The sequence below is a fragment of the Sciurus vulgaris genome (assembly GCF_902686455.1).
Source record: "Sciurus vulgaris genome assembly, chromosome: 16".
NCBI lineage: Eukaryota > Metazoa > Chordata > Mammalia > Rodentia > Sciuridae > Sciurus > Sciurus vulgaris.
The window spans coordinates 57,241,336-57,260,257 of NC_136477.1; the positions used below are offsets into that span (position 1 = coordinate 57,241,336).

General features: G+C 39.1%; 1 protein-coding gene across 5 annotated transcripts in view; it reads left to right on the top strand.

Moving 5' to 3' along the window:
- Window positions 1-18,922, top strand: part of PTPRG (protein tyrosine phosphatase receptor type G) — a 718,545-nt gene that overhangs the window by 413,305 nt on the left and 286,318 nt on the right. For all 5 annotated transcript variants that reach the window (XM_079114373.1, XM_079114370.1, XM_079114369.1 and 2 more), the window contains 2 exons: window positions 7,208-7,387; window positions 18,565-18,713. In XM_079114373.1, coding sequence (XP_078970499.1) covers window positions 7,208-7,387; window positions 18,565-18,713 — 329 coding nt within the window. The remainder of the gene's footprint in view (window positions 1-7,207; window positions 7,388-18,564; window positions 18,714-18,922) is intronic.

The following is an 18,922-nucleotide window of genomic DNA, read 5'->3' on the forward strand; positions in this document are numbered from 1 at the left end:
ATTTAAAGATGTGTACTATATTGGGAGAAAAAGCATTAATTATAAGGCTAGGTAAAAAATGTGAATACACACGTTTTTGGATTGTTGGTGTTGGTTAAAAGTAGATTCCAAGATGCAGAGTAATAAGCCTAGATCCAGGTAATACTTTTAATAAAAGTTCCTTGAGGGGGGCATCAGTAAGCATATTTGACTAGAAACAGCACATAACATGTATATTAGTTTTGTTTTTAATTAGATTTTGACAGAATTCATTATTTTTAATGTCTTTTCATTAGTGAGTAGAAACCATTATTTGGATGTATTGTGGTAAAATAAATTCAAGGTGCATATTTATTTTCAGCAAAATACCTCTTATGTATTTAAAGAAAGTATTGTTTGGAATACAAATCATAGATAGATATTTGAAATTCCTTGGTCTTAGACAATGGTATGATTTATATGCTAAAAAATTTACATTTTTTCTTCTTTTTCTCAGGTCCATTATTAACAGAACCATATTGAAATAAGATAGTTTTACTTAAGTTGTAGAAAAGTCTTGTTTCTGACAGTTTCTGTTTTTATCTGGTCTTTTAAGTAATGTATCAGGGTATGGGTAGGGGTGGAGGTGGGACAAAATTTAGATGCTTCTCTCAGATTTTCTTTGGGACAGAATAACTCATGTTTAGTTTAACTTTGATACATGGCAATTAAATTCTTTGGGCTGATTCTGCCTAAGGAAAAAATAAAACACTGAATATAAAATTGACTCTCAGACATGAGCCCAGTTTTACAGTATTTGTTAAATTTCCGTGTGGGGAGTTGTGTCTGCCTTAAAAAAGGCCAGCTGAAATTAATCTCCAATTGTGTGATTTATGCTGCATGTTATAGAAATATGTCTTTCTGATGCTAGTCGACTAAATTGTAGCATCTCAAAATGAGAAAAACACAGCAACTTGTTAATGGCACACCAAGGAGGAAGACTGGGTTATTTCAAGGCACAAATGAGCCATAAATTAAGCTCATAATGTTGTTTTTTAACTACAATTTTTAAAGGTGAATTTCTCCAAATTTGTATATTATACAATTTTTATATAACCTTAAATAATGAAATATCACCCACAAGCTGGCTGGCATTTTTCTCTAGCTCAGTCTCTTTCTTCCCTACATCTTTTCTCTGTGCAAATTCCTTTTCTGCAAGGTGCTGGAATAACACCATCCAGCTCTGTCCCTCACCTGTTCTTCATACCAGCAAATGTATTAAAATAGACATATTAAAATTTAAGTCATTTAATAAAATGTATTTAGCCTCTGTGCAATTTCTCTTTTTCCTTCATATTATTTTTAGTTGTAGATGGGCACAATACCTTTATTTATTTTTATGGGGTGCTGAGGGTTGAACCCAGTGCTTCATACATGCTAGGAAAGTGCTGTAGCACTGAGCTACAAACCCAACCCCTGTGTGCAATATCAAAAATCGTTTTTCATTTTGCTTGCCGAATAACCACAAAAAATGACCTTTGGGCCAAGATCAACTGGGAAACCAACACTGGTGTATTATTATTAACTGAATTACAAACTTCATGAGAGCTCATGAGTTTTCTCATTTGTTTCCATTTTTGGTTTGACCATTCAATCTAGAACACCTTATATTTATGGTAATGACTCCTTGTTCTTTTCTAATCTGTGTCAGAGATATACTCTTTTCATGTTTCCTGTGACCTTGGATGTTTTTGATTAATGATTGTCAATTATTTCATGGAATGTTTCTCAGTTTTGGTTTATTGGATGTGGTTCTTGTCATTAAAGGGGGACTATGGACTTTTGGGAAGAGTACCACACAGGTGATGTGCCTTTGTTAGCACATCCAATCAGGATTACCACCCTAGCATCATGATCCTGCCAGTGATGTCTTCCTTCACCTTTGGTTGAGCTGGTATTTGCCAGCCTGCTTCATTTGAACGAAGTTAGTGTATTTATCTTTTCCTACTTAATTCTTTGCAAGCAAGTCACTTAAATCCAACTGAAGCTGGAGTTCAGTTCCCCTTGCCAGTGAAATCAACTCTGCTTTTTATCCCTGGCCTCTCCCCAAGTGGGAGATCCTTGAATTAGGTGACCTGGGTTGGTCAACCTCTCTGCACTGGAAGTGATATCATTCAGCTCTCCCCTCTGCATGTTCCCTCCCAGGGGCACCTCTTCTCTCTTTGCATACAACAAAATACCCACATCCACCTGCGTTAGCCCTTTTTGGACTATTCGTATCCATTTCTTCTATTGAATACAGCTTGCTGTGTGTTTTATAACCTAGCAACAAAGAGTACCACTTGGTGACATTTTATTGCTGTATGGACTTGGCATACATAGATTATCTTGCATAATCTGCATGCACAAGCACCCTTTGATGTGGACAGCTCTCTGTACAGATGAGGGGCTTAAGCCACAGATGGCCTAAGTTGACCAGGGGAACCCCAAGTGATCTGGGGCAACCCTGTTCCCTAAACGCACTTCTCAGCACCGTGCCTGGTACTAAGCAAGTGTTGAATCAGTTTTTGAATGGAAACATTGATGGACTGGTTAATAAGACTAAATTTCCTCCTCAATTGACCTTCTTTGATGAGAGAAGCCTTTTAAATAATATACAAAATAAGAGAGGTGTGAACATGACCATGTTTCACAAAAAGTGTTGCAAAGTAAGGTCACCCTTGCTTTCAAAACTGTAGTCATCCTTGGGCAAATTATTAAATTTTCACATAGATTTGTACATGTGTATCACATATCTGCAGCATGTTTCACCTTGTGAAAAAGTTCTGACTCAATGTATTAGTGAAGAAAAGGAGTATTTCCTTCCATAGTTGACATCCTGTCTAAAGGGAGTGAGGAAGACTCAGTGAGGCATCATCAAATAGATGTGTAAAATTAAAACTAAATCATACCCAAAGAGATTTCATTGTGTAATTAGAAGACAGAGCTCTGCCACTCTTGGATTTCTTTCATTTATTTGTACTCAAAAAAACATGTTTTAGGGCCTTATGGAGAACCCTGTGTCAAGCATTGATATCAAGTTTAACAAGATATTCAAGGAACCACTTCTCACAGAATTTTCCACTAGTGAGGAAGACATATATTTAGTAAATATATTTATTAGCATAATAGTAAACACCAAATTGCAACAATAACTAGGCTCACAGGAAACCCACAAGTCAATGCGAGGATAGCACAGAACCCATCTATGATCCTGAGAAAGGGACACTGACACTAAGATAAAATGCCCTGTGGGTCCTACCTCTGCCTCCCCTTTTCCTCTGAGAATGCAGGCTTGTATGTCAGCTAGTGATGTCAGAGTTCCTAAGCTGTTCATAATAGGTGAGCTGACAATATGCACATATTCTGCATTCTAAGAAAGAGTGAGTAAGTGGAAACTAAAGTGCAAATGACTTCTTCTATTTTAGATGAGCGATGTCATACCCGAGCAAAGGAAGCTTCTTGCTGTTTTTTTTTTCCTCCCCCCACCCCCAACCCGTAGGTTTCAGCTCACCACAGTCTTTATTTAGTGTCATGTTTTTAACTTAGAAACATTTATTCAAAGTTCTGAAAAACAAAGCATTCAATACTGGGAGACTCTGCGCAAGTGCAAATGATTAATGATATAATTCTCAGTCCTTTATAAAGTGTCTTAACACCAGAGAGATTTATACAGTGTGCAATGGCGGTAGTGCTTCTATGTGAGAATAGGTAATCAATATCTGCAAGCTTGGAGAAAGGGTTCTATTTCCTCCACTAATGACATAGGGGTTTTTGCAAGGCAAGGGTGTCTGGAGCATGAAGCACTCCAAAGAAGAATTAATTTAAAATCTGAAGTGGAAGATCAGTTTCAATTAAAATTGCACTTGAACGTATATTGGCACAAGTGTGAAAGCAAGCGCGTCGTCAGCTTAAACCTTCAGATTGTTACCAGTGAATAAAGGAATCTCACTAGTCTGAATCCTGGTTATACTTTTATAGACCACTAAATTATACCTCACCCATATCTGGAAGGTTATGAGAAACGGTATGAATGAATATCCTTTCTGATGGTGCAGATTATTATATTGTTGGCAGTGGGATAATTATCAGGTAACTGTGTTTTTATAAATAATGACTTGCATTTCTTATTTCTGTGGAGTCATATATGTTTGGATATATTTTTCATTTTTCTGTTCATTTTTTCCCCATTGAGTGTGATTTTATTGTAGTAGTGAACTCCTATAAGGCATTTTTTATTTGTTCTTTTTAGTTATACATGCCGGTAGAGTCAGTTTTGACATATTTATACAAACATGAAATATATGTCATTCTAATTAGGATCCCAATCTTGTGGTTATACATGATGTGGAGTTTCATGGTCGTGTATTCATATGAGAACATAAGAAAGTGATGTCCCATTCATTCCACTGTCTTTCCTATTCCCATTCCCACTCCCTTCCCTTCATTTCACTTTGTCTAATCCACTGAACTTTTATCTCTCCTCCCTTATTGTATGTTAGCATTCACTTATCAGAAAACATTCAACATTTGGTTTTTGGGGGGATTGACTTATTTCATTTAGCATGATAGCTTTCAAATGCATCCATTTACAGGCAAATGCCATAATTTCTTTCTTCTTTATAGCTGAGTAATATTCTGTTGTGTATATATACACAACGTATTATTCACACATACCATATTAACAAATTAGTTCCCATATTTTAGACATACAGGCCCAGTTATAGCTAACCAAAATTTGTATTTCAGTTAACCATTGAATATGTCAGCAATCATCTTTGATTGTTTTTTGTTTATTCTTTTGATATATGGAGGAAAATTTAAGCTGTCCACATAATTGGAGGCATTCTTCACATTCTCTTACCCCACCTTTGTCTTAAAATATACCGATGCACAGGGCTGGAAATGTAGTTCAGCAGTATAGTACTTAGATAGCATGTGCAAGACTCTGGGTTCAATCCTCAGTATCAAAACAACAAAAACAAGACAGAGGCATCTGTGTGTATGTAAGATAAAAATGAAGGCTTTGAGTTAGATATGGAACTGCACAGTCTGTGCCTCACAATCTTTGGGAATTGAAGCAAGAAGTGAAACAGCATGAATAAAATCCCCACATTTCCTAATTTAGTTGGAGTGCTACCATAAAGGAAGTAGAGATGTTGACTTATTCTAGGAAGTAGTATGGCTTTTGCAAATGACTTAAAAGTGTCCCAAGTTTGCCCATCTTTGCCATCCCAAGAAGATGTTCTTTCTGGTAGTCTGTTTTTATCTTACTGTTTGGAATGACAATTAGGGGAAATGGCCCAGGCAGCAGAGCAAAACTGAAGTATTTGCCAGCGATCAAGAACATGAGTCATTTTTAAGGAGCTACATCCATTGCTCTTGCATGAAGCTTCCATTATCAGGACTAAATAGATTTTCCATGAGGGTCCCTTTTTCCTAGTGCTGTTATATTTGCTATGAGCTGCATTCATTTTTAGGGAATTGGAAAAACTGAGACCAGTGGTTGCTTCATGTCAGGATGGGCACAGAAGGGGGCTTACCTTGAGTATTAGGGAAGTTCACCTTGTGATTCCCTGTGTCTTCCGTCACACAAGCTTGGATGTGCACTAACACACAGAAATACCAGTTGAGGAGTGGGTTGGTCCCCTAACAGCAGTCTCGTTTTCCTCCTCCCTTGTCTGATATGTCTAGAAATTTAAAGCTAAAAAACTGAGAATGTAAGTGTATGCATGTTTACATATGTGCCTATGTATGTACATACACTAAAACTTCTTGTCCGAAAACCTTGGGTTTTAGCTACTTAAAATTGTATAGTTTAGAAGTGTTCTATGTCTAATTCTCAAAAGGGGATTCATCTTAATCTTTTTAGCAAAGATTGTTTCTTTCCCTGCTTTGATATATTGAGAAGGTTAAAAGTAGAATGCAGAAAATCCTAAGAGCTCGTTATCCACTTAACAGACATTGCCCCCATAACATTTCATTTCCAAATGGGGCAGAGAATCAAACATAGGGGTTTTTCTGGGCTTGCATTCACCTGTAAAAATCACGCTGTATAATTGCACATCTTCCTTTGTTTGTATGACCTATGTTTCCCCAAATGTCTATTATTTATATGAGCCCTGAATCCAGTCTGAAGGTAGCCTCACACTTCCCTTTCTGATGAGAGTGAGGGTTGGAGGAGAAGAGACTATCTTAACATCCGAGACTCTGGCAAACTCTGGCCAAACTCAGCACTCTGTCACAGTTATCCAAAGTTATCATTTCTAACGATTCTTAACTAATTTTTTATGACTTTTTTTTTTTCTAAGTACCAGCGATTGAACCCAGGGGGGCTTAACCACTGAGCCACATCCCTGGCCCTATTTTGTATTTTATTTAGAGACAGGATCTCGCATAGTTGCTTAGGGTCTTGCTAAGTTGCTGAGATTGGCCTCAAACTGGTTATCCTCTTGACTCAGCCTCCTGAGCTTCTGGGATTACAGGTGTGCATTTCTGTGACTTTTTATTTATTTATTTATTTATTTTTCTTTCCTTTCTCTGTTTAAGAACTCCTATGTCCTAAGAAAAAAGTTGTGGTTAGAATATTGCTCACTAACAATAAAACATGCTAAATTTATTAAGTCACTTTCTTGTGAATGAACACTCTGCTTATTTTAAGAAACTTATTTCAAAACTTTCAAAAATATGAACAACTCTTGACAGCCCTTCTGTGCAACTTCCTGAATCTGATTAAAGATTAAGTTAGGAAATGTTCTGATTGCAAATCAAGAAGCAAAACTAGCTGGGTGTGGTGGTGCATGCCTGTAATCCCAGTGGCTCTGGAGACTGAGGCTGGAAGATCTCGAGTTCAAACCAGCCTCAGCAATGGGGAGGCACTAAGCAACTTAGTGAGACTATATCTGTAAATAAAATATAAAATAGGGCTGGGGATGTAGCTCATTGGTCAAGGGCCTGAGTTCAATTCCTAGTACCCTCACCCCCACCAAAAAAAAAAAAAGAAGCAAAACTATCTTGGGTCATATATCTTTTCTCAAATCTTGCCACGTCTAGCCAATGACTTTGACCCACAATTTGTAGTACTACACTGACCTCTTCAGAGTGGTCATGTGTGGGAAATGTAGTTTGGAAGATGCGGTATCTGGCTTCATGGATCTTACTCATTCCATCTGTGATCCTTGAAGATTGAAGTGTTTCTTTCTTTCAACAGGTACCTATGGTCCTGAGCACTGGGTAACATCTAGCGTCAGCTGCGGGGGTCATCACCAGTCTCCAATAGATATCTTAGACCATCATGCACGTGTGGGTGAAGAATACCAGGAGCTACAACTTGATGGCTTCGACAATGAATCTTCTAACAAAACATGGATGAAAAACACAGGGAAAACAGGTAGATTGTGACTTCTTTACTTGTCTTTGGATCCATAAGAAATGGTTGAGAATCTCTTGTGTTTATCTTTCCCCTGATTTGCTGTAGGGAGCCTAAATTAATCATGTGACTTCAGGCAAATTGCTCAACCACTCTGATTCAGTTTTTCAAAAAATACATAAAATGTGGATAATGACATAGTATCACCCTTATAGGGTTGTAATAATTTGATGAGTGAATACATGTGAGGTACATAGTATGATCTTTCTGATACCTATCCAGTATGGTAGCCATAGCCACATGTGGCTTATTTAAATTCAAGTTTTAATTAAGAATTAAATAAGATTGAAATTCAGCCCCTTCGTTGTACTGGGCACATTTCCAAAGCTCAGCAGCCACATTTAGCAACTGGCTATCATATTGCAGATATAGAAAGTTATGTCAGATAATACTGGGCATGTGTGCAAATGGAAATAAAGTTTTTTTCTTTGAAGTTTTGCTTTGTTAACATTTCTTATGAAAGTGTGGATGAACGTCTAGTCCCTTTGTGTGTCATATGTGTGGTTGGATCCTCCTACTTCCTTTTTACCTCCCCCCTTGTCCTTTGGGGATTCGTAAGTAGATGACATAATCTTTTTACCATTGCTAATGTGGAAGGTGGTCTCCCTGCTCATTACTGTTGTGCAGCTATCAGCTTCAGGATTTCCCTGTAAGTAACAGAGAACACCTTGCTTTGCCCTAGTGTCCAATCTGAAAATAAACACTGAGATGTGATATTATACCCCTGCTTTCTGCTGCCTGGGGTTAGGTTATATTGATGGTTAAAGATATTTTTCACATCTTATTATTTACCTTCTTACAACTTTAACCCATTAAAACACATTCTCTTTTTCTTCCTTTCTTCCTCTCCCTCTACCTAAACCACTCTTAGCAATCCCTTTTAAGATCCTTGGAAGCCTGAGGCCCCATGCTGGCCTAAAATGACTTCACTTTCAACCCTTTGGTTCCAAGCATGTTGTGGATCCCAGAGCTGCCTTTTTTCTTAACCTAACCGGCTGCTCAGGCAGCTTTGGGGATCCATTTTCTTCCTCTGTACCAGCAGTTGTCTGAGATTTTTCATGGAAGATAGCTTTTGAGTTGGCCTGGTTTATGCGTAGACTTGCTTCCCATTCAGAACGGTGATTCCTGACTTTGGTCTTTTTCATAATGCTTCATAAACAATTCTTCCCCTGTTATGGCTGGCTACCCTCTCCTATCTTCATTCATCTATTTCAGCAGCTGCTCTGAAAAACTTTGTGCACCTGCAGTGTTATATGTACCCACCTTGTCATCCTCCCTTCTCTGCTCCTCATTGTGGGCTGTGTGCTTATCATTAGATTTCACAGTGTCTATCAATGATTCTGCCTCGTATGTCAAATGGAGTTGTCCCTTGAAGAACTGCATCAGGAGCATTCCTCTTCAGACCATCTGATCATAGAGGAAAAGAGCTTTGCCACAATGTGTGTAATCATAGCTAGGAGCTCAGAGCCACCTCAGTGGCACATTCTGGAAACCTGTCAGGGGAATGCTCTGGGCTCTCTGATGTGGTTTTCTACTTGACTTGCAACGCTTGACAGCCTTCTGCAAAGATAACACGTTTCACTGACATCTGGGTATCACCAATGAAAGGTTTGAGACTTGTGTAGGGTTCACTCAGTGGAAGTTGATTCATGACCCTTAGTCTTCCAGAAGCTGATTATCAATCTCTGTCACTCTGCTGACTTTCTTGAGTGATCCACAACTTGCTGCCTATCTGGGAGTGCATGCTTCTGGTTTTAAAGCCCAGCTATCCAGATCTGTGTACATCTGTCTTAGCAGCTCAGAAGCTCAGCATCAAGCAGCAAGAATAAATCCCCACTACTTCTCAAACTGTACTTGTTATTGTGAAAATTCTCGACACCATACTACATAGGCCCATATCTCGTAAATCCTCTGAGATGACTCTGTAGGAGGGGTTTTTTTAAAAAGTGACAACGAGTTATATGCAATTTAATGCAAGAACATGAAATTGTTTTCTTGATCTCCTAAAAGAGTGTCAATTCACAATTTAGAAAGTTTGATGCAGAAAACAACTTGCAGTGTTATTTTATTTTCTTAAACAGACGCCTAGGAACCTTTTATTTTGTATATCTTGAAATGCCATGTGCGCTCATAAATTTCTGAATATTTTAGAGAAATGAACATTCAGTTAACATATTAATAGGCAAACTGCATAATTGCAGTCTTTTTTAAAGCACACATATTATTATGTGTTTTGAAAGATATTATGCGTGAAGAAAATGGGGCTAAAGGAGAAAGGTATTTCTCTGCATTATTTTGTACAACTGCATGTGAATCTATAATTACCAGAAAAATTAAGTTTAAATTTTTAAATAATGCATCTTGCATGAACCACATGGTCTGTCTTTGCTGCAATCATTCACTTTATATCTGCCTTTTATGCCCTGATAGAGAAAATGCTGCTTTTTCTTAAATCGTTAATTTTTAAGCAACACATATTTTTCTTCTCCCAAAGTATTTTTGTGAACTTCATCTTTCCAGAAAGTAAATTCAAGAGGGAGTATTTATTTTTTTTTTTTTCTGATGGAAATTTACAGGTCACTTATCTGTAAAATAGACTCTGTCTTTTGGATATTAAAATATGAATATAGAAAGTTAATATTTAAAGCGGCCTATTACATACAGACAGTAACTTTCACATAAAACAGTTTTAATGTTCAGATCTGTCTTCACCCCCGAGACTGCTATATATCCCATCTGGCATAATCAATAGAGCGACTTCGTTTCACCTCGCCCACTTCTGGAAAGTTGTCTCAAATATCTTTACAAGACAGATAGCGTCTCTCTATTTCTTCCCAAGGAGCCATAACTAACTGTCTATTGTGCCAGTTCTCATTTCATTTCATCTAAAGTTATTTCTCTTTCTTTCATTTTCGAGGGGTGAAAAGATAATGCATTCATCAAGAACACTTCAAGATGATCTTTCTGTTGCTAGCATTAGCTCCTAGCTAAACACTCAGATATGAAGACTTTGATGGCACTTCTCGATGTGTGTTTGTAACCATGGCCTGTGAATTTTAACTATTAGGAAGAGGGCTTTTTTTTTTTTTTTCCCTTTATCCACTTTCTTTTTTTTTTTTTTTTGGTACCAGGGACTGAACCCAGGGGTGCCTAACCACTGAGCCACATCCCCAGCCCTTTTTTATTTTGAGACAGGGTCTTGCTGGATTGCTGAGGGCTTCATTAAGTTGCTGAGGCTGGCCTCAAACTTGAGATCCTCCTGCCTCAACCTCCTAAGCCGCTGGGATTACAGGTGTGCACCACCACACCTGGCTCTCCACTACTTTTTCTTAAATTTCACACTGAGGACAAATCAGAAATGCTCTCCATGAAGCATTTCCCCACTTTATTTTGGTTTACTGTATTTCTTGTTAGCCTACCATCTTTCCTATTTGGGTGCATAGATGACAGTGTCTGGCACATTTCTATTCTAGAAATAGGTGTTAATTTTAAAAAGATGGATGACAGAGAGCAAAGGTGTGGATAGGTCGATTGGGAGGCATTTTCTAGTATGTTGCTGGTAAAATTAAGATGAGGATCAGGAGACCACTGCATTTACTGTACTTCACCGGGCTTAGAGTAGCATTACAAGAACACACAAATTTATGAACAAATGAATGCCTGGACAATATAAAGAGAAGCACAGAATCTTGTTCCTGGTCATTTCCATGCACTGTCTTCCCAACCAAGTGTGTTACCTAGGCTAAATGGCAGAGAAGGATATGGCTTTGCCATTGTGCCCACACACAGGAGTAAGGCTTCCACAGTCCAGCGTGAGTCTAACGCTAAAAGATGCTCTGCTTTCTTGTTCACTGGAGTTCACCACTGCCCTGTGTAGCCCTGAAGTGTTGCTGTTCTCTTCCAAGGTTGACTGAGACACTGATCCAAGCCTGACTCTTGAGTGTCAGCCCTGGGCTGCCATTGTGGGCGCCGTACTGGGTTTTCCAATGCATTCTTCATGATCCATGAACTCCCTCGCAAATTCACCAGCTGTGTTGCTTACTATAGTCACACTCCACCACAGCACCAGCCTAAAAAAAAAAATACTTATAAAGTCACTCAAGTGTAACTTGCAGGCAAGAGCCTTTGCAGTCTTGAGATTGGAAAGGAAGTTTTTAGGAAGTCTAAGTGCATGTGTTGCTCTTCGTATCTTTTCAGGCTTTCTAGTCTTTCTGTTCCTGCTCTTTGTTCTGTTGTTAATCTAAATGTGGCTTTTGTATGCTAGCTTTTGCTTTCCTAAAGATTCATTCTCTCCTGCTTTCCTTTCTTGTCTCCTCCTTGACTCTGCCTTCCTTGCATCAGCTCTCTGTTTCTTGGCTGGTTTGTGCCGGTTTTTTCTCCCTGCATGGCCCCTTCTCTTTCTGTTTCCTGACTTCCTTCCATATAGCTATAGCATATTCCCACAGAAGGGAATTAAAGTCATTTCTAGTTTGTTTGTTTGTTTTACAGTGCTGGGAGCTGCATCCAGGGCCTCACAACCCCAGGCCGGTGCTGTACCACTGAACTACACCCCCAGCCCCAGGAATCAAAATTTTGGGTTTTTGTTGTTGTTGTTGTTTTGTTTTGTTTTTGTTTTTGTTTTTGTTTTTAATGTATTGGGCTGGGGTTGCAGCTCAGTGGTAGAACACTTGCCTAGCACATGTGAGGCACTGGGTTCAATCCTCAGCACCACAGAAAAATAAATAACTAAAATGAAGGTATTGTGTTCATCTACTAAAAAAAATACTTAAAAAGTTTTAGTTTATATTATCTATGGAGCGAGGCTTTGGTATTGACAATAACCTAAATCTATCCTCATTTCATTAAGACCTACCTTAATCCTGATACTCTTGGCTGGTGAGGGCCTGGATCATTTCAGTGGACAGATGATTCTTCATTTGCATTTTCTTGGGAGTTCCAGCTTGCTTTATGTCAAATCCTTACATTTTAATTACAATATCCCAAAACTCATGTCAGTTCTTAATGGTCATTAACGGGTGTGAATGTGGGATATGGAAGATAGACCTGTTTGGGGGTAATAATTCCTCATTTCTTTTTATCTCTAAGTTTTGTTTCTGTCTCTAAAGATTGGTGACTTAGGAGGCTGCCATGCTACCTGATTAAAAGCAAAATATCAGCATGCTAAATAGATATTTGGAAAAATCTCTGTATTCAGCATCATGTGTATTGGGCATCCCTAATCTGTGTTTGTGTTACACTGGGACATCTATTTAGCTCAAAGTGAGCCAAAAGAGAAAATTTAAGATTAAAATTTTAAAAGTTCATTAGTAGATTAAGAAATTGTATCTCTCTCTCACACACACATGCACACACACACTGTGGAGTTCTACTCAGTCATAAAGAAGAATGAAATTTGGCATTTGCATATAAATGAATGGAAATGAAGTACATCATGCTAAATGAAATAAACCAGACTCAGAAACTCAAAAGTTGAAAAAAGTTTTCTCTCATATGTGGAAGCCAGAGTAAAACAGAAGAAGGGGAGGATAGGATAGCATTGAAGTATAGGGAAGATAGTAGTGAAGAAGACTGAGAGGGAGAGGAGGGAAGGGAATGGGAAGAAAATGTAAAATGGATTATTTGAAAGTCACCTTGTGTGCATATATAAATATACCACATAGAGTTTCACATTTATGTATAAGTATAAAGACCCAATCAAAAGTAAACAGATAGACCTGGCTTGGTAACACACACCTGTAATCCCATTGCCTCAGGAGGCTGAGGCAGGAGGATCACAATTTCAAAGCCAGCCGTAGCAACTTAGACCCTGAACAACTCAGTGATACAAAATCAAAAGGGCTGGGGATATGGCCCCGTGGTTAAGCACCCCAGATTTAATCCCCAGTACTAGATAGATAGATAGATAGATAGATAGATAGATAGATAGATAGATAGATAGATAGATAGATAAATGAAAGGAAAACCAGTAGAGTAGAAGAAGGAGAACAGGAATCTGGGCAATGACAGGGATCATGAACTGAAATTGAATTCCATGCATGTGTGATTTTGTTGGGATGAACCCAATTACTGTGTATAATTATAATGCTCCAATAAAGAAGTACTCCTCTGATATACAAAAGAAGTCTGCTTTAACTCTTAACTTGATAAATTATTCTATTCCAGAAGCCCCAAATCTTAGTTTGTTTCTCCTTATTACTTATCTGAATCCTGGGATTAAATTAGGAGCAATTTCCCTGCTGTTCTCTTTGGTGAGAGACCCTGCAAGCCCTGTTTCATATCTGCTAAGCACCATTTCCTTTTTCTTGTCCCCACAGCCCCACACTCTGCATTCAGGTTGTAGGAGAGAGTGACTGCAAAGACAGAAGCCTAATTAACCAGTAGCCCTAAAATTCAAGGTCCCTTTGGAAGTTCCCTGTCTTTTTTATGGTGCAGAATCCTCTGCAAGACTCCCATCTGTCATATCTTACAGGTCAGAGGGTTACCAAGTCCATTTTATTCATCGCAGCTCCATTTACTATTGACTGGACTGAGACCTAGGATAATCCCACGGCTTGTTATCTCTTGGATATCTGTTGCTCCAACACAGCATGTCTGATATCTTTTCTGAGTAACTGCAGGAACCTTCTATCTTTTCTTCCTGCTTACCAGTTTTGCATTCCTTTCAGACCTTCTCCACAGAGTAGTGGTATGAATCTACCTAGTTCTCTACTCTGATCCTGCTCATTTGTCTCTCTTCTTTTGTCATCCATATCAAGGACTTCCCATTATTCTTGGGACAAAGACAGGTGGCTCACTGTCTCTGCCTCATTTTCTAGCCTCTTTCTGGGTACCAGTCACCATGGCTGCCTCCTGCTCACTCCCACTACCATCACTCTCATTACCACAGGACCTTTGCATGAACTGTCTCTCCATTGATATGCTCCCCTCTTGTGGACATTTCCCGAGGGAACTCTTTTATTCGTATGACTCCCATCAGGCTTTGACATACCCTGAGTTAGATGCCACTTGTTAGTACCTGTCCCACTTTGCTTTGCTTCTGCTGATTGTTTAGTCCCTGAGGCTTGCCTTTCCCATTGACCATCAGTTCCATGAAGGCAGGAACGGCGTCTGATTTACTGACTTCTTTTTCCTGGTAATTATTCTGTAAATATTGGTTGACCCAGGCATGGTAGCACATGCTTGTAATCCCGCAGGCTCAGGAGGCTGAGGCAGAAGGATCAGAAGTTCAAAGCCAGCCTCAGCAACTCAGTGAGACTCTGCCTCAAAAGAAAAAACTAAAAAAGGCTGGAGATGTTGCTCAGTGGTTAAGCACCCCTAGGTTCAATCCCCAGTTCCCAAAAAAAAAAGAGAAAAACTTTATTGAGCATTTTTAAAAAGATATGCCAGTGGCTCTATGCAATTTAGCGGAAGACTGGAAATATTTCTCAGGCCTCCTGGTTTTCAGACACTGGCCTTTGCTTTTCATCAAGAGCCCCATGGCAATATAGGAATAAATATGGTGGAAGATGGCTTGGGGTCCTGTGTTAAGGTCCAGTTACCACAAGCTTTTCTGTGCTGATAGTTGCAATTGGGTATGTGGGGGGGTAGATAGTGAGCAGCTGGCATTCGTCCCATTTATTTTTCTTTAACTTTTAGCACCAACTGCTGTTTACATAGATTTTGGGTGTGAACATTTGCTTTAGCCCTGCATATTATACACACATAGAACTTAATTTATAAACTCTTGCTGGATATCCTGTGAAAAAATGCCATGGATGCCAGGGCCTTGGTCATCCTTTCAAGCTCACAAGGAAGCAAAAGCAGTCTAACTCCCTCTCTGCCCCTTGTCCCTGTGCACACATAGGCATCCTTACATTATGGGGGTCGCCAGGCGCAGGAATGATCTAGAGAGCCAAACTGAGCACCAAACAGAGATTTTTTTTTCCCCCTTGACATGATCAAAGGGATAGAAATAATCCATAAAAGGAAACGTCTTTTTAAAAGCTGTGTTTTAGTTAACTGGTAGTATCCTCTCACCCCTTGATTTCTCCTCCAAGGTAGTATTGGGCTACACCTGGCTTTACTGGTGTTCCTAACTCACAATACTTCTTATTTTCTGTCTTTTTTGTGGTGGTGGAGGAACCATGGGTACTGGGATTGAATCCAGGGACACTCAACCACTGAACCACATCCCCAGCCCTATTTTATTTAGAGGCAGGGTCTCACTATCATTTCATAATTTGCTTAGGCCTTACTGAGTTGCTTAGCACCTCTCCCTTGCTGATGCTCCTTTGAACTCAGGATCTTCCTGCCTCAGCCTCCTGAGCTGCTGGATCATAGGTGTGGGCCACCATGCCAGGCATGCTTCTTATTTTCTTGCATGACAGTATTGCTTTAACGTTGAAGTCTACCTGAAAATGGAGAGTTCCACCTATGTGACCTCCCCTCTGTGCTTTACCCAAGTTTCAGGCTTGATTCTAGAAACAGTTGACGCAGCTGCCGTTGGGCATGTGCTTTCCAGATTCCTGGCATTGTTCTCAGCTCTTGCAGAATGTGGCTTCCTTTGAGTTAAAGGAGCCTCCTAGGCAGGCAGGCAGGCACTGTTGGTATTGCCATTTGATCAGGGGGGTAGGATACCTGCCTGAAGTCATGCCCCTGTCAAGTGGCAGGATGAGAAGCCACTCTTGGAGTTCATGCCTCTAAGATGTACTGAGCTCTCTGGTAGCTACCCAGCACCCTTGTGTTTTGCAATGATGCCATCATCAGTGGTCATTAGAAAATTGTTACAAGAGAGTCAGGACAATTCTTTCTCCCCAGTTTTATATGTAAACAAAAATAGATTCCATTTTTGAAAGAGGTGGATGTGCATGTAGCATGCTGTGTCCTCTGGTGAGAAATACAATAAAATGAAAAATGAGATTAATGTTTCAGATTGTACAGTTCCCTAATTATGCCTTTAATTATTCATATAAAACAAGTAAAATGACCCCTGACAGAGATATAAATGATTTAGGGTAAAATAAAATATTTATAGGATGACGTTGATTCCCTGGGCATATTGTAACAGATGCACTCAAAATCTTTGCCTTCGTTCTCTGGATGCAAAATTTTATATATAGAATTTATAGCAGGGTGAGAATAAGCAACAGTATTTAGGACAATAGAGAGTTAATACCTGAGTATTGGACATTGGAATGAAAGGTATAGGGATGGTATTATATAATATTTTAGAATATACATCTTTATGTATATGTCAATTTTATAGTATCTTAGATAATATTTTATCTTCCAAGATAATACATTTTATGGGTCATGAAATGACAGTCCCTCTGCTTTTGTTTACATTTTAATGTTTTAATTTGAGGCAGAATCTTGCTAAGCTTCTTAGGCCTCACTAATTTGCCAAGGCTGACCTCCAACATGTGATCCTCCTGCCTCAGCCTCCCAAGTAGCTGGGATTACTTCATGTACCACCATGCCCAGCTGTTTGGTTTACATTTTTAAATGGTTAAAAAATCAAAGGGGGGATAACACTCTGTGATACATGAAAATTATATCAAATTCAGATTTCTGTGTGGTCAAGTGAGGCTTCACAGGAGCCTTGCCTCACTCCTATTGTTGGTTATGCTCTTTGGCCACAGAGATGAGACCTAATAAATGCACCAGAAAGGGCAAGTGCTCTGCTCAGCCCAAAATATTTACCAAGTGCCCTTTAAAGGGAAGAGTGTGCCGACCCCTGTTCTCAGACATGCTCCAAACAGAAAAAAAATTGGAATAATACCCTAACATGTTTAATTGGCACAAGAAACACTTGCTTTTACTTCATTTCATCCTTTAATTCACACTCCCACTAATTGAATATTCCCTGTATATTTTTCAGGAGTTGGAGAAAAACTGCCTTTGAATGCAATAAAAAGGGATTTATATGACCAGGATTCCTTCTCTTGCGTTTAATGCTTCCTTTATATAGAGAAGTACTGAAACTAATTGCCCTGTTTTAGAAATGGGTCATTAGTCTAGTCCCTATCTTTTATGGAGACCTCATTTTCATGCAGGGTTTCTCTCTAAAGCTCTAACTGGGATCTCTTTAGGAAGAGGGGACAATGAGGATCTGAGAGCTTTTCCCATGGCTCACACAAGCTTGGCTTTTGGTCATAAGCCATTCAGTATATTGGTTGGCATCTTACATGTATTTAGCAGCCAGTAAGGATTTGTTAAATGAATGAATGGATCTTCTTTAGGAAAGAGAGAATGTATCACTTTTAAAATTGAAACTGATATGTATACATTTAGATAATACATTTCTTTTGCAAAAGTAAATTTTTCTGTGAGCATTAATCTAAGTTATTCTCGAGTTTTCTTTCTTATTGTTCAAGAAGGAAAGGTGTGTTTTTGCAATTAAGGGTGTGATCTGGTGTAGGTACATGATGTTGTGCATGCTCTCCTTTTTTTATTTTGTGTCTGTTTTCCCTCATGGACTAAGGGAAATTTTCATATGCTTAGAATTAAAAGAAGAGTAGAGGAATTCTAATTTGCATCATTCAGCTGACTTAATAAGTAGATTTGCACTGCAGTTTCCTGGGCATATTTATCAATTGTAAAGACTGCCATCCCCAGTCCTGTCTTCCAACAGTTGTTGCCATAATATTGGGAAAACTTGCAGATTTTCCCCGATATCTTGCCTACTTTTTTAGATCAAAGAAACACATGTCCTGCATCTGGCTCACTGTGTACATTCCCTGTCTCATTCCAAACTTTGAGTCTTGGGGTAGCCCCAGGAAACAATGCTTAAAAGAAACATCTCACTCTCCTGATAGTTTTGATTGTCATGCCAACTTAGGAGACACTGATGCTGAGTGACTTATTCTGTCATTGTCTCCAGTTTTTTTTTTTTTTCATGTGTTAAATGGATAAAAAAATTCTGAGATCTCTCTCTCTCTCTCTCTCTGGGAATTGTCATGATGTAGAACCTACTGGTGATCAAGTGTGTTCTACCACTAGAATGCTCTAATTTATTCAGACCAGTGCTTTTGACTTGTTTTTTAATAGGCAGCTAAGGAAATAATTCCCACCATGACAATCACGAACTTGAAAACAGCAGAAGTAAACCTTCCTTGGGGTGTGAAACTCACTTTGTGTTCCCTTCCCTTTTCTTTTAGTGGCCATCCTTCTCAAAGACGACTATTTCGTGAGTGGTGCTGGCCTACCTGGCAGATTCAAAGCTGAGAAGGTGGAGTTCCATTGGGGCCACAGCAATGGCTCTGCCGGCTCTGAACACAGTGTCAACGGCAGGAGGTTTCCTGTGGAGGTGAGAGAAGATCTGCAAGTGTGGCTGTGCTTTGGGCATTGACATTATTCACATGCTCTTTCCTTACCATCAGATATTCTGCAAATCTGACGGGATTGAATTTTGTCTGTCAAGAAATCCCTTATCAGCCAGGCACAGTAGCGCATGCCTATAATCCCAGCAGCTTGAGAGGCTGAGGCAGGAGGATTGCAAGTTCATAGCCAGCCTCA